Below are 16,611 nucleotides of genomic sequence, written 5' to 3' on the forward strand. Positions count from 1 at the left end.
TCTACCGCGAAGAAGAACCTTCCTTTTTTGCGGAAAGAAGAAGAACCTTCCTTGTTGCTCGGTCCTTTAGATAAAACAAGTGAGGATGAAATTCAGCGAAAGCATCATTGTCAGAGACTAAGTTGTGCACGGTTAGCAAGTGCTTGTTTACGTGAGGAACATGCAAAATATTGCAAAGATAAAGAGGTCTGGACGAGCCAGAAATAGTGGAGTGACCAACATGTGAAATAGAGAAACATGTCCCATTGGCGGCGTGCACCTTGTCCTTGCTATCATAGCGCTCATGGATGGTGAGGCGATCGAGATCATTTGTAAGTTGGTCGCTGGCCCCGATGTCCGCGTACCAGTCCATGTCCACAGAGTAGGGGCCGGTGTTGGCGACGTTGTCGGAGCTCTCGCGATGCTTCTCCGGCTGGTACGCGTGATCGAAGCAATTGCGGCAGTGGAGCACGCCGTGGCCGAACTTGCCACACACCTGACACTTCAGGTTGGAGCTCCCATTTCCACGACCACGCCCGCCGTGACCACAAGATTGTCCGCCTTGCCCGCCACGTGCGCCATTGCCACATGTTGCAGTGTTGGCGGAGGGATGGATCTCTCCGGTCGAGTTCTGCTGCTCAAGGCAAAGTTCAGTGCTGAGAAGAAAATCATAAAAGCTGATGAGGCTCACGAGGTTACCACGCGTCGTGATCGACGTGACAAGAGGCTCGAACTCGGAGCCCAACCCAGCGAGCATGTACCCAAGCACCTCATCGTTAGATAAGGGCATGCCAGTAGACGCCATGGCATCAGCGAACCCTTCATCTTGTGATAGAATACCAACGCAGAGAGGTCTTTCTTCTTTAGATTAGAGATTAGAGAGTTGGTACCACAGTTGCATAACGCGAGATAGATTTTGTGATGCAAACATGTCCTGGAGTGCAGTCCAAACAACAGTAGAGGTCGTCAACTGTGTCATCTAACCGAAAATATCCTCAGTCATGGATCCTAGGAGAACGATCATCACAAGCTGATCTTGTTGGTACCAATGAAGGAACTTCGGGGTGGCCACCACAACAGCGCCCTTCCAATACCTTGCATGATGGTCTGCGGTCGTGCTTCCATTGCGCCGACGACATAGCCGACAGACCGTTTGCGGCAAGGGCAGGAACGACATGGGTCTTCCATAGGAGGAAGTTATCCCGCGTAAGACGGATGGTGATGAGGTTGTCGAGTGACAAGACGAATGTTGGAGCAGAAGAGTTGGAGCTGGCAGCCACGGTGCCGGCCATGGGGATAGGATCTTTTTGCTCTGATACCAAGTCAGAAAGGTTGAATTGTCATAGATATTTGCACTAGCATTGCTCAGTTTATATGCACCAAGTATAGGTTCCGTTACAGATCAATGGATGATGAAAAATTAAGAATAAGGTCTCTTGACCTTCTACATTCTAGCACCAAGCTATAATGCTCATGATGGACAACACTAACTAAATTCATAAGATACATTGCTTAACAAGCCCAACTCAAGCCCCGCCAAATTCAAGAATGAGAATCTCTTAGTTGTAGCCTCGACACTATTTAGTGTTGCAAAGTTTAATACTCATACATAGAAGATGTCTTTGAGTATATCACATATACATGTTTTTTCTGAAAAAAATATTATAGTTGTTAATCATGAAAGCTCTTATGTAGTTTCTCGAATCTATGACCCGAAGCATTGTTGTTACTCCCTCCGTTTCTAAATACAAGTCTTTAAAGAGGTTTTATTCGTGGTCTACGTACGAATGTATATAGACATATTTTAAAGTGTAGATTCATTTATTTTGCTTCGTATGTAGACTTCTAGTGAAATATCTTAAAAGATTTATGTTTAGAAACGGAGAGAGTATATTTTTATCAAGTTTGATAAAGTTACATGTCATTTAAGAAAAAAAGTAAGCACACATGCAAAGCAAGTGAAGACGATGGCAACGGCTGCGAGTCGGCCGAGCACTAGACGCAACCATATTTTTCTTTTCCGAAACTCTCAAAGCCGAAAACGTCAGAGACACAAACAGCAGTGTACGCGGCAGTAGCACGCGCTTCCTAGCTATTCGATGCACCCTACACGTACGTCCATCTCTTTCACAGTCACGTTCACCTTGACAACGTCTTCCTCCAGCCGCAGAGCCCCGCCTCTCAAGCCTCAAGGCAGCTCCACGGTCGCCGCGTCGGGCCTGGTGCGTTTGTACTGGTGCCGGCTAGCGAACACCAAGAACACCGCAAAGTTGGCCAGCCCGAGCACCGCGAGCATCCAGTAGAAGAGGTCCAGCCTCCCGTCGTCCAGGTGGCCACGTATCCACGCGCCGCGCGTGACGGCGTCGACGGCGAGCACGAGGAGGCTGCTCAGGAAGAACCCCACGGCCAGCGTCGCCAGGAACAGGCCCGTGCTCATGGACTTCATCCGCTCGGGGGCCTCCCGGATGAAGAACTCGAGCTGCCCCACGTAGGCGAACGCCTCGCCGGCGCCCACCAGGAAGAACTGCGGCACCAGCCAGAGCGCGCTCACGGCGACGCCGCCGCTGCCGTTGGAGGCGTCCCTGCGTTTCTTCTCGACGAGCGCGGAGACGGCCATGCCGAGCGTGGCGAGGGCGAGCCCCGCGGCCACGCGCTGGAGGGAAGTCAGGCCCTGCGGGCGCCGCGTCAGGCGAGCCGCCAGAGGGACCAGGACGCGCTCGTTGAGCGCGGTGAAGAGCAGGACGGAGAGGAAGAGGAAGACGGAGAGCGAGCCCGCCGGGACGACGAAGCGGACGCCGGCCCGGCGGTCCATCTGCTGGGCCTGCTGGATGGAGAAGGTTGTCATCTGGGAATAGATGGTCCAGAAGAGTATGCACGTGGACCACATGGGGAGAAGCTTCACCACCATCTTCACCTCCTCCACCTCCGTCACCGTCACCGCCGTCGCCGGATCGGCCTCCACGATGGCTGCTTTGTCCAGACACCTGTTCATACATACAGAGAAAAAGAACGGTCCACATTTTGTCACCGCGAACTTGCGCATATCCTAGCAAGATAGCATGTGCAATAATGCAGATCATTTCACCACGTACGCAACTCGACCTACGGCTCCTTTTGTCCACGATCTGCAAGACACGGACGGCGTGCATACATTGTACCATGCCGGCAAGTCTCAGTGTCCTGCAACATGCTCCGCAGTGCTCTAAAAATGACTCGGAGATTGGCCCCCGAAATATCACCAAAGGACCGAACACAGCACGTACTAGTGGCGCCGTTCGTTTGGAGGTGCATGTGCATGGCATGTTGGCCTAGGCCCTTCGGTGTCCAACTCCAAGTGCCTGGCTGCAAGCAAAAGTTCTGCATGGCTTTGTTGCGTTTGTGTAGCACATGCACGATCCTGACTTTTGGTACGCCATTCGTCCAAGATGTAATACATGCATGCCGGATCATCGCCCTCATCCGACCGATCCGGCACGTCGTTAAAGTAGTGATAGCTGGTTTTGGCTTTTGGACAAACGGCGTGTCACGCTAAGATGCGTTGTGCCTGCACGCAGGTGGTTCTGCATGGTTGCTTTAAAAATGCTTCAAAAAAACAAGACTGTTCACGCAAAAAATGCACTAGTTTCATGGACTGGTTCCATGTTGGTTCCCGTTTATTCCAGACAAGATTTTACAGTGTGTACCTGCAAGAACACATCATGTCGTCTTTTTTTTTTTTTTTTTTTTTTTTTGCGGTAAACATCATGTCGTCTTTAGCTTCTCTTGTTCATTTAATTTGGAGCTACGTGCAACAAACCCTCTGTCACATTTCAATTTGGAGTAACCAATTGTCCTACGCGATCGTACTGTGTTCAAATAATAAACCAAATAAAATACGAGCAATGCTACACCTATGAAGAAGTTACGTACTGTAAATACGAAGTTGACAAATTCTGATTGGGATTTGGGAGTAGGGGGAGATCCGACCAATCCCACCTGAAATTCAGGGGGGGCGAAGATGATTGTTGAAGGGAAGTTGCGTACCCTTTCATAACATGTTCCTATGTGTAGAATTATTCATAAACTACTATTCTAATGGACTACTACAAAATTTCTAAAGCAAATTAGGTATAAAAATATATTTCTAAAGCTAAGTTAGGACCACAGAATCTCCGGAGTATGCTAACAGAAGTTCAAGAACCATTCTGCATTGATAAAAAAAAACATTCGGCATGAATGGTGAACTTATCTAAAAAATGAACAGAAGTTGAAGAAAACCAAATGACGCCTGAGTTATACGAGCGCAAATACACAAAGTGACACAGCCAGGGCAAAGGAGAGGAGCAATACCTAAGCCTGTCCGTGTGTGGCACCTTGGCCTCGTGGAAGCCGCGGAGCTCGCTAGCATCAGCCGGGCACGGCAGCCTCCGGTTCCGCCACGCGCCCCACAGCACCCGCCCGATCACCGCGAGCGGGCTCCCCTCCGGCCTACGGTACCGGTACCTCGACGCGCCGGCCGCGAACACCGCCACCGCAGCTGCCATTGCGGCGGCCGACACGCCGTACCCCCAGGCCCGGCCGACGTTGTCCTGCACGTACACCAGCACGGTGACCGCGAAGAGCGAGCCGAGGCTGACGCAGAAGTAGAAGCGGTTGAAGAAGTAGAGCATGGCCCGTTCCTCCCGCGGGTCGCGCCCGTCGAACTGGTCCGTCCCGAACCCGGACACGTTCGCCTTCAGCCCGCCGGCGCCGGCCGCGATCGTGTACAGCGCCCCGTACAGCGCCCCGAGCTGCCCGCCGCTCGCCGGCACGCACCCGGCCGCGCGTGGCCGGGCCTCGCCGCCGGCGCACCGCGGGGGCCGCATCCCTGGCACAGCCGTGCTTGCCGCCAGCAGGCTCACGCCCTGAAATAATCGATGGGGTGCAATGATGCATTGCAATGTCAGACGCGCGCGTCACTCACGTAGTATACATGCATGCGCAGTGATGGCGGCTATGTCGGTGTGCTGCTTACGGCGGCGGTGATGGTTGCCGCGACGGCGATGGTGCGGTAGCGGCCGAACTTGGCGTCAGCGATGAAGCCGCCGAGGAGGGCGAGGAGGTTGAGCGTGCCCATGAAGTTGGTGACGATGTTGGCCGACTTGGCGCTGGAGAGATGCATGTCGCCGGTGAGGTACGTCACCAGGTTCATCGAGATGCCCATCACGCACACCCGCTCCGCCAACTCCGTGACTGAGACGGCAAAAACCACATAGCCATGAGCAAAAACATTGCATCACTATAACTTCAACAGGATCACTCCTTAATGACTCTCTGTAGTACATACCTAGGATGAGGCCGGCTCCGAACCATCCGCCGACGCGGGACTTGTCCACCGGCCTGCCCTTGAAATCCACCACCAGACCTTCGCAGTCGCCATTGTCGTCGAAGCCACCGGTAGAAACCTGCGCACGCCCACGTACCAACGCGATCAGCAGCAAAATCGTTTCTACGTACGAATGTGATAACGCATATAGCAGTGTTATATTCTGACTCTAGAGTGCCGTACCATGTTGCTTCTTGCGATCAGGGCGAGGACGAGGAGCCAATCTAACAGATAACGGGGAGTGGCGCCACTGTGCCGTGAGGTTAGAGTTGGGTGGTTTTATAGCAGGAGGAAGAGGAGTGCTCAGATTTTCCAGCATTTCTCGTTTTTTTTTTCTCCTGATTTTAGCTCATTTTGATCTACTTTACTTGCGTTTTCCAATGGGCAAGACAACTTAGGGCCAGTTCTTTTGGTAGCTTTTTTGAACTTTTAAAATAAGTTGCCTCCTACCCAGCTTATTCTAGAAACCCAACTAAATATATACTTTTAGAAGCCTACTAGTTAGGTCTTAATTAGTAGGCTTTAAAAATATAAATTTGGTTAGGCTTCTAGAATAAGTTGGGTATGGAACAACTTATTTAAGTTTATTCTAAAAGTCAACAAAAGATCTGGCCCTTAATGCAAGCCCAAGTACTTTTGAAGGACACCCCCCCCCCCTATTATGTACTCCCTCCGTCCCAAAATAACTGTCTCAACTTTATACTAGCTCTAGTGCAAAGTTGTACTAAGCTTGAGACAGTTATTTTGGGACGGAGGGAGTACTACCTCGGTCCATGTTTATTGATCCCCTTTATATTTGTGTCTAATTTTGACCAACAAATATAAGTTGTATGTTACAAAACTTATATTGGATTCATACTCGAAAGAGGTTTCCATTGATACTATTTTTATGGTATATAACTTATTTTTAATAGTTAAATCAATTGTTAAATTTTATTCAAAATAAAGGGGACTAATAAACTCGGACGAGGTTATTAGCACTCAGGATTACTGTGTTTTGAGTTCAACGTTTGTTTGCTCCGGTATCTCCGAGCAAAACATTTCAACCGATGCCCTTGAGTCATGCTTGTTTTGATTTTCTATGCGGTTACAATATAGGTTTGGATACAACCGTGGGGTTTTATCCAACCTCCCTGTGGCGGGGCTTCTGATCTGCCGCCCGGGGACCCTTCTCCGGCAAGGGTATTCCCGTTGCCTCCTCTTGATCAACGAGAATGTCTGTTTGATAGATGAGCGTGCGAGTCGGGCCGGTGAGGAAATTTTCGAGGGAGCGGGAGTATTTTTTTCCCCTGTCACATTGCTAAGGTTGTGGTGGCGTTGGTGGAGTCCAGGACAGGTGCAGTACATGTTGCATGACCTCAAGAGAAGGGGAATGATGCTACCATGAATCTATGACTAAGGTGGACAACATTAACTTCCCCTTAGTGTGGTGGCCTAACTCCTTCCCTCTAGTTTCGTTGTCAATTCCCTCACATTTCGATTCCAGTCTCCCACATTTGCATGGACTCAGTCTTCACTGCACCCTCACCTAGATGGCGAATTTGAGGTTGAGGACGGAGGCTAACTGTAACGCCCAAAATGCGGTCATATCCTTATTTTGGCGCGAGGGCCTCGACAGGGATAGAAACACATCTCGTTGTTTCACAAGAATGGATATCGTAACAAGTACATGTACTGAAAAGATCAGTATAAGAAGTTGGTCTACACTCGCCACAAGCTACATCAGAGTCGCATCCGTACAATATATACAAACATCATGAAGAAGAGCAGGGTCCGACTACGGACGAAAACAAACGATAAAAGAACGACGTCCATCCTTGATATCCCAGGCTGCCGGCCTGGAACCCATCCTAGATCGAAGAAGAAGAACTCCAAATAGAACAATCAGAGCTCTCACGTCAAAGCAACTCTTTACATGCACCTACAACTGGTGTTGTAGTAATCTGTGAGCCACAGGGACTCATCAATCTCATTTCTAAAGGTATCAAGACTAGCAAAGATTGATGGGTAGGTATGGTTAAGTGGTGAGGCTGCAACAAGCGACTAAGCATTTATTTGAGGTGGCTATCGTACGACTACAAGAATAAAATAGGGGGATGATCTACGCATAGCGGACATGAACTACTGATGATCAACTGAATCGTCCTGAACACCTACTTACGTCAGACATAACCCCACCGTGTCCTCGGTCGGAGAAGGAGCTCGCGAAAGAGACAGTCACGGTTACGCACTCAGTTGGCAAGTTTTAATTAAGTTAACTTCAAGTTATCTAGAATCGTATGTTAACAAAGTTTCCACGTTGCCACATAACCGCGGGCACGACTTTCCAAAAAAATTAACCCTGCACGGGTGCTCCAACTAGTCCATCACAAACTAGCACACACTGCGACGGAATGACCTCGATCAGGGAAAACCCGTGATCTCCTCGCGTTCCTATTGGAAAACCTCAACCTCGAGATAGCCCAAAGCATCCTCGGAATCCCTCGCACAAAACGCTCGAGAAAGGTAAAACAAGTCCAGCAAGGCGGTCCGGCATGTCGACGATCCCGATTGGAGCCGCGTATCTCGTTCTTAGGACACCATAGATAAGCGACGCGTGGAGTGGCCTGATAGAAATCACCCAAGTTTCCCTAGGTTGGCCCCGCATAGTGCTCTGTTTTGGATCAGCACCATCAGCACTGGCCCTCCCTGTATTATGTAGAATTACTCCTCGGGTTCATGACACCCTATGTTTTTCAGTATTAACGGGATTATTATGTTGGGCAAATATAGTACCAATGTTGGGCCTTGCCAGACGAGCTTTATCCCAAAACGAGAATCTAGGGGTCCCCATAACAACCCCAAGCATGTTAGAAGTTCTCATTTATGGAACATAACACCGGTAGCCGAAACTCAGACGACAAAGGTGGAACAAAACACCAGGCTAGAAAGGTCGAGCCTTCCACCTTTTACCAAGTATATAGGTGCATTAAATTAATTAGCAAAAATATGGTGATATAACAAGGAACCCATGTTATCACATGGAAGCAACTTCACCTGTAACTAGCAACGCTATCACATGGTTAAGCAAGCAATAACATAGCCAATCAGTGGTTTGCTAGGTTGTGAACAGGTTGAAGGTTTTCATGGCCATGTTGGGAGGCATATTAAACAGGTGGTAGGCATCGAGACATAACGAAAGAAATAATACAACTAGCATGGCATTGATAGTAATGATATCTAGGGAAATGGTCATATTGCCTATGATCCCGCTTGGAAGAAGATCGCATCCGTGAAGCAGATGAACCGACGCAGTCGAACGGATCCTCACTTTCCGACACGCTTATGAAACTCTATCAAGACAAAGCAAACCGGAAACAAGCATAAACTCACAATATTCACCACGACACATGCACGACATGATGCACAACACATATGATGCATGATCAGTTTTAAATATGCAAGGCATGACATGGCAAATCACAACAATCAAACAATACACATTAAGTGAAGCTCAATATGCAATGAGGTGCATACTGATGAAACTCCACATTCAAATATTTAGTTCACTCTCGTTTAGGTACACGACAATATTAAATGTTGTTAAACATGGCAAGGAGTGAAGCACAAATAACCTACCTATCTAGGCATTTTAAATGAGGCCGAAAACGACATATAGCATCTCCGAACTAACCCCACAAGTTAACTTCTAAATTTGTCTAGATTTGTCCTAATCACATTTTATGTTTGTTATATGAAAAAAAGTGGTTCACGTTATTCTACTCGTCGTTCTAGTTCATTTACATATATGGCGCATCTCCAACAGAGCTACGGATCACTAGCTACGACTTAAACTGTTTCTATCATGTCAACACACAAAACGAAGCAAACATCATGCTAAAAAGTATTAAATATGCATGAGAGTTGTAAAATACTATTCTACATGAAATTCTACACGTTCTACATATATAATTTGTCGCGATTCGATGCACGGTTTTAAAAATACGGCTATTTTTCTGAAAAACAAATAAATTGCAGGTTAAAAGAAAAAAACTACTCGAGTGAAACTAACTATTGGGCCAAAAAATGGGAGAGCGCTAGATAACTAAGGTATCGTGCGGGCGCAGTATAGAGGGGTTGTAGGGGAGCTCACGTTGGGCCTCACGGGCCGGCTAAGGATGAGGCTTGACCTGGCGGTGGTGGGCCGGCTCGGCGGGGAGGAGGCAGGCCGGCCGAAGCTGCTGGGCCTCGGCAGAGCCAGCTCGGCCAGGGCAGGGAGGCCACGCGAGGTCAACGCGCCCGAGCCCGTGCTCGATCTCCTGGTTGACCCCGAGCGACGGAGGACAGGCGGCTGGCTGCACTCGGGCAAGGGGCGAGGGCGGCGACGGTGCCAAGCAGCACATCGACGAGCGGCTCGGGCGGCCGACGACCGGTGGCCGGCTCACGTGTGGCGGCACGGCGCTGTAGGCTGCGGCTGCAGCGGGGCTGGATCTGATCGGGGATACGGCCTGCTTCGACGGGCGGCGGCGGGGCACTGGCGGCTGGGCTCGGCCGGAGGCAGGGCATGGTAGGCGGTGACCGGCCAAAGACGGGGCGCGGCGTCGCGGGGTTCCGGTTGCTGCTGGCGGCGGGGAGGAGCTGCAGTGGCTCGGTTGGCTATGTGGTCGCCCGGACATGTGCGGGTTGGCCCCGGACATATCCGGTAGGTGGGGAAAGGGCAAATCTGAGCCTTCAGATCGGAATCTGATGGCTGAAAATGGCTATGGACCTTAGGGCTGCGGGATTTGGAGGGTGTGGGCTTGCAGGTGGGGTTTTCTAGGGGGTGGCTGCAAAAATGGCTAGGGGAAACCCTAGTGGAGTGAGAGAGCTCCACCATGGCATGGTTCCTATATAGGGTTGGGCTACGGAGGGGTGGACCTCGTGTGTCCGATCGCGATCCGACGACCATGAACGGACGAAGTGGCTAGATGGCTCTAATGAGGTGTGTAATTGGGCTATGGTGGGGTGAGAGGGAAATGGTGCGGCCCGTGACAGAGTTTTTTTTATAACACGGAACATCCGACAATTAAACCGGCTATAGTGTCCCTATATAATAACCGGTACGGGTATCGAACAAGCTCCGATTGCGAATAAAATTGGCAGGCAGCCTACCTACATAAAAATAAAACCGCACTCCAACTTTCAACCCAATCCGAGAATATTTGATACACAGTTTTGTAGGCAAGGTTTTAACGATGCCGCGGGCGCGTGCGTGTGTGGTTGGTCCCGAAACGGTCAACGACGATAACGGAGAGAACCGGCAACTAATAATGGATGCAAGTTTTGAAAACTGGCGTCAACGGAGTGTCGACGCAATGCAGATGATGCGCATGAAGCGATGACAAATGTGAGAGACAATCTAATCGCACGGTTGTAACGGAATAAAAGGGGAATCTTGTGGAGTGTCGGTCTCGGGTTGTCACAACTCTCCTACACTAACAAGAAATCTTGCCCCGAGATCTAAGAATGAAAAGGGGGGAAGAGGAAGAGAAGAGCAAGAGGTAAAACTTAGTTGCTTCTTTGACAAACGAGTGAAACCAATGATCCTTGAAGGTTGCAAAGAGATGAAGAATGATATGAGAAACAAACAAGAATTCACACGAAATTTCGGCAACACTTCGGTAGGAAATGAGGAAAAAAATTGATATGATGGAAAGATCTAGACAAGATTCACAACAAACTAACTAAATTGAATAAGCAAGGAGAGAACATCATCTCGATAGAACAAGATGATAGATTGAAGAGGGCAACATCACCACAACTCCACAACAAGAGAATAGAAACTAGATCTTTGATAAGAATAGAATGATGAAGAAAATTAAAACTACTATCACAATTGGATTTGCCAAGCATCCTTGCAAGAAGAATTAAACGGAGTTGTTGGCAAACCAACAACGGAAAGAACAAGCTTCTAGTGGACTTATGGAAACCATCTCAACAATTATGAGGTGACAACCAGCCACTAACAGAGACAATGATTGATTGGAAGCAACAAGAAAGGCAAAACTCTTACACCAAGAGGATATCTTGAGAACTTGGATCAACGATAATCACCATAATAGCAACAATCCTTAGGAAACGCTTTAGGTGAAATGTAATCCAAGATAACTCAATGAAGAAATCATGGGTAAAAATATCTCATGACCAAAGGATTTGGTGGGTTTAAATATCTCATTCTTGAAACAAATTCTCTTCGAGACTCCTCTGCTAACAACAATGCTATAACACCACCTCAAAGGATAAGGAGGAAGAATCGCTCTTCAAAATGAAAGATAAAGAATATTTGAGGTTCTCCAACAAGAATCTTGAAGAACACCTTGAGAATGAAGAGATAATGATCCGCCTAACAGAAAACTTCAACAAGGCACCGGAATAATTGAGAGACGAACCAAGAGACAAAAATTGAGAAGAAATTGAGAATGAAAGCTGAAAGGTGAGAACAAAGAAATCTTTTGAAATGATGGCCTTCGTAGGATCGAGAATGACACGAATCTGAAATGCACCGGATAGCAAGAAAGGGATTTCTCATAATCGAGAACAATTCAAGATGATAACACAAAGATGAAATGATAATCTTCAAGAGAAATGGACCAAGATTTGAGAGAAACACTCCTTCGGTCTTCAATGCACAACATGACTAGAAGGAACACCACCAAAATAACTGAGACACTCCGTAATAATGAAGAATGAAAGGTTGAGCCAAAGATGAGAATTAATTCGAATAGATATTGGAGAAGGGATCTGACTGATGGAATGCATACTTACGTCATAATTGAAAACAATTAGAGATCTCTGGGAAAATATTAGAAGAGCCAGGAAATATCCTGGGAAAACCTGTGGGTTGTGGTCCCACTGAAAGAAAACACCGAATGAATGGATGGCTAAGAAATATTGATTGCGCCGGTACAAATGAAAACTTCATGAGGTGAGAACCTCGAAATAATTGAAAGGGTTGAAAACAAGAAGCTTCTGAGATATCTTCAGCTCTCTGGATAGAACAGAGATGGATGAACAACAAGAGAGGCTTGAAGAGAATTTCCAACACTGAAAGCATTGAACAAATGGTAAGGATATGATGAAATCCCGAGAATCTTCACCAAGAATAACCGGAAACAACACAGAAGATAAGATGCCGGTAGGAACACTAAAAAGAAAGGCACTATGATGATAATCTAATCCCTGAAGAGAAGGGCGGGAGGGTGGGGAAAAACAAAGAAAACTTGGAACAGATGAGATGAACTCCGGAACGAAATGAGAGATTGATCTGGAAAATCTTGAAAAAGATTGAATTGACTTGAAGAGAAGCACACCGGATGAAAAAGAATTGACATGATGACTCGGGTTGAGAAGAATTGAAAAGACAACTTGATTGAGAAAAAGAATTTGCATTCCCATAAAAATATCAGAATATCTCTTGGAAAAGATATGAATTCACCACTTGACATCGAAGCAACTTGAATTACCATACTCCAAAAAAAACAAAGGATGAGGCTTACGAAACAAGCCGGAACAAATTCAAGACATATATTTCGTTCGATATTTTCGTCGATAGGATCACACGGGCTCTATCCTAGAGTAGCCATCATGTACAAGGTAGTGCACACGACATACGAAGCATCGCCGAGTCGTAGCAAGCTACAAGGACTCTTTACGACACAATGAGAACCGGTGTAAGACGACCGTGAACAAACAAATCCACTTGATGTGGAACCCCAACCTCACATCATGCATCTGTTGGAAGATTGTCCTATAAGTAACTACTTGAATTCCCACCTAAGAACTCCCGAAATTTTCTGGTCATGCAATCGGGTCCACGGATACAAGGACAAATTTATCACTCAATTCCTAGCAATAACACTACCTGTCCAGTGTATCACATCCGTCAACACATAACCAGAGATCTCGGAAACTCGTCTATCTCACACCCTCGTAATCACAATGATACCGAGTATGGCGGTACCTCCTAACTCTCTGCACAAGTACTAGGGATGTCGGGGTTATCTCGCCACTACTAGTATTGAAGAAATTTCGAACATCCTCCGTCTTGAGATACTAAGAAATCTGAATGATAACGATGTGCTCAAGAATCCTTTGGAGCTCAACTCCCTAGAATAAAATCAACACAGCAGGAGGCACCAAGTCAGAACTCCATCACATCAACATCATATAGATTCCAAAAATATCCGCGTGATCCTAAAAAAATTGAGTGAGAAGAGGAGTGGAATTAAAATTATTACGTGAAGATTCCTCACCAGAGCATAGAACAGGAGAAAAAAGAATCCTACTCTCCAATATATAACTAGACTCAAAGTAGTTTTTCATTAGACTCGGCTCGGCCAAGTTCGAACAATCATGGGGGCTCCTAGGTCGGTACTGCTCTGATACCAACTTGTAATGCCCAAAATGCGGTCATATCCTTATTTTCGCGTGAGGGCCTCGACAGGGATAGAAACACATCTCGTCGCTTCGCAAGAATGGATATCGTTACAAGTACATGTACTGAAAAGATGAGTATAAGAAGTTGGCTTACACTCGCCACAAGCTACATCTGAGTCACATCAATACAATATATACAAACATCATGAAGAACAACAGCGTACGACTACGGATGAAAACAAACGATAAAAGAACGACGTCCATTCTTGCTATCCCAGGATGCCGGCCCGGAATCCATCCTAGATCGAAGAAGAAAAACTCCAAATAGAACAATCAGTTCGCTCACGTCAAAGCAACTCTTTACGTGTATGTGCAACTGGTGTTGTAGTAATCTGTGAGCCAGAGGGACTAAGCAATCTCATTTCCAAAGATATCAAGAAAGCAATGCTTGATGGGTAGGGTAGGGTTAAGTGGTGAGGCTGCAGCAAGCGATTAAGCATTTATTTGAGGTACTATCTTACGAGTACAAGAAAAAAATAGGGGGATGATCTACGCATAGCGGACGTGAACTACTAATGATCAACTGAATGATCCTGAACACCTACTTACGTTAGACATAACCCCACCGTGTCCTCGATCGGAGAAGGAGCTCGCAAAACATATAGTCACGGTTACACACTCAGTTGGCAAGTTTTAATTAACTTAACTTCAAGTTATCTAGAACCGGATATTAAACAAAGTTTTCACGTTGCCACATAACCGCGGTAACGGCTTTCTGAAAGATTTAACCCTGTAGGGGTGCTCCAACTAGTTCATCACAAACTACCACATGCTGCGATGGAATGACCTTGATTAGGGAAAACCAATGATCTCCTCGGGTTCCTATTGGAAAGCCTCAACCTCGAGATAGCCCAAAGCATCTTCGGAAACCCTCGCACAAGACGATCGAGAAAGGTAAAACAATTCCAGCAAGACCGCCCACGTGTCGACGATCCCAATAGGAGTCGTGTATCTCGTTCTTAGGACACGGCAGATAAGCGACGCGTAGAGTGGCCTGATAGAAATCACCCAAGTTGCCCTGGGTTTACCCCGCACAGTGCTCTATTTTGGACCAGCACTATCAGCACTGGCCCTCCCTGTATTATGTAGAATTACTCCTCGGGTTCATCACGCCCTATGTTTTTCAGTATCAACAAGATTATTATGTTGGGCAAATATAGTACCAATGTTGGGCCTTGCCAGACGAGCTTTATCCCAAAAAGAGAATCTAAGGGGTCCACATAACAACCCCAAGCATGTTAGGAGCGCTCATTTATGGAACATAACACCGGTAGCCGAAACTAAGGCGGCAAAGGTGGAACAAAACAACAGGCTAGAAAGGTTGAGCCTTCCACCTTTTACCAAGTATATAGGTGCATTGAATTAATTAGCAATAATATGGTGATATAACAAGGAACCCATGTTATCACATGGAAGCCACTGCACCTGCAACTAGCAACGCTAACACATGGTTAAGCAAGCGGTAACATAGCCAGTCAGTGGTTTGCTAGGTTGTGAACATGTTGAAGGTTTTCATGGCAATGTTGGGAGGCATATTAAACAGGTGGTAGGCATTGAGACATAACGAGAGAAACGAGACAACTAGTATGGCATTGATAGTAACAATATCTAGGGAAATGTTCATCTTGCATGTGATCTCACTTGGAAGAACATCGCATCCGTGAAGCAGACAAACCGACGCAGTTGAACAGATCCTCACATTCTAACACGCTTGCGGAACTCTATCGAGACGAAGCAAACCGGAAGCAAGCATCAACACACAATATTCACCACGGCACATTCACGACATGATGCAAAACACATATGATGCATGATCAGTTTAAAATATGCAAGGCATGGCACGGGAAATCACAACAATCAAACAATACACATTAAGTGAAGCTCAATATGGAACGAGTTACATATTGACGAAACTCCACATTCAAATATTTAGTTCACTCTCGTTTAGGTACACGGCAATATTAAGTGTTGTTAAACATGGCAAGGGGTGAAGCACAAATAATCTACCTATCTAGGCATTTTAAATGAGGCCGTAAACGACATATAGCATCTCCGAACTGACCCCACACGTTAACTTCTAAATCTGTCCAGATTTGTCCTAATCACATTTTATGTTTGTTACACGGCAAAACAATGTGGCTCAAGTGATTCTACTAATCGTTCTATTCCATTTACATATATGGCGCATCTCCAACGGCGATACGGATCACTAGCTACGAATTAAACCGTTTCTATCAGGTCGACACGCAAATCGAAGCAAACAACACGCTAAACAGTTTTAAATATGCATGAGAGTTGGAAAATATTATTCTACACAAAAGTCTACATGTTCTACATATATAATTGTTGCAAATATGCCCTATAAGCAATAATAAATTGGTTATTATTATATTTCATTGGTCAGGATAATCGTTTATTATCCATGCTATAATTGTATTGATTGGAAACTCAAATACGTGTGTGGATACATAGACAAAACAATGTCCCTAGTAAGCCTCTAGTTGACTAGCTCGTTGATCAAAGATGGTTAAGGTTTCCTTGTCATAGACAAGTGTTGTCACTTGGTAACGTGATCACGTCATTAGGAGAATGATGTGATGGACAAGACCCAAACTATAAACGTAGCATATGATCGTGTTAGTTTATTGCTACTGTTTTCTGCATGTCAATGTATCTGTTCCTATGACCATGAGATCATGCAACTCCCGGACACCGGAGGAATACCTTGTGTGTATCAAACGTCGCAGCATAACAGGGTGACTATAAAGGTGCTCTACAGGTATCTCCGAAGGTGTCTGTTGGGTTGGCGTGAATCAAGACTGGGATTTGTCACT

The 16,611-nt window shown here is 46.5% G+C and overlaps 1 protein-coding gene across 1 annotated transcript; it reads right to left on the minus strand.

The window, feature by feature from the left end:
• Positions 1–1,860: 1,860 nt before the first annotated feature.
• On the minus strand, positions 1,861–5,176 carry LOC123430388 (protein NRT1/ PTR FAMILY 6.4-like). The gene is made up of 3 exons (XM_045114255.1): positions 4,973–5,176; positions 4,309–4,862; positions 1,861–2,963 (listed from the first exon to the last, which is right to left on the minus strand). The coding sequence occupies exons 1-3, from the start codon at positions 5,159–5,161 to the stop codon at positions 2,168–2,170; spliced, it is 1,539 nt and encodes a 512-aa protein (XP_044970190.1). The 5' UTR covers positions 5,162–5,176; the 3' UTR covers positions 1,861–2,167.
• Positions 5,177–16,611: the final 11,435 nt, after the last annotated feature.

The sequence above is a fragment of the Hordeum vulgare genome, chromosome 2H (assembly GCF_904849725.1).
Source record: "Hordeum vulgare subsp. vulgare chromosome 2H, MorexV3_pseudomolecules_assembly, whole genome shotgun sequence".
Lineage (NCBI taxonomy): Eukaryota > Viridiplantae > Streptophyta > Magnoliopsida > Poales > Poaceae > Hordeum > Hordeum vulgare.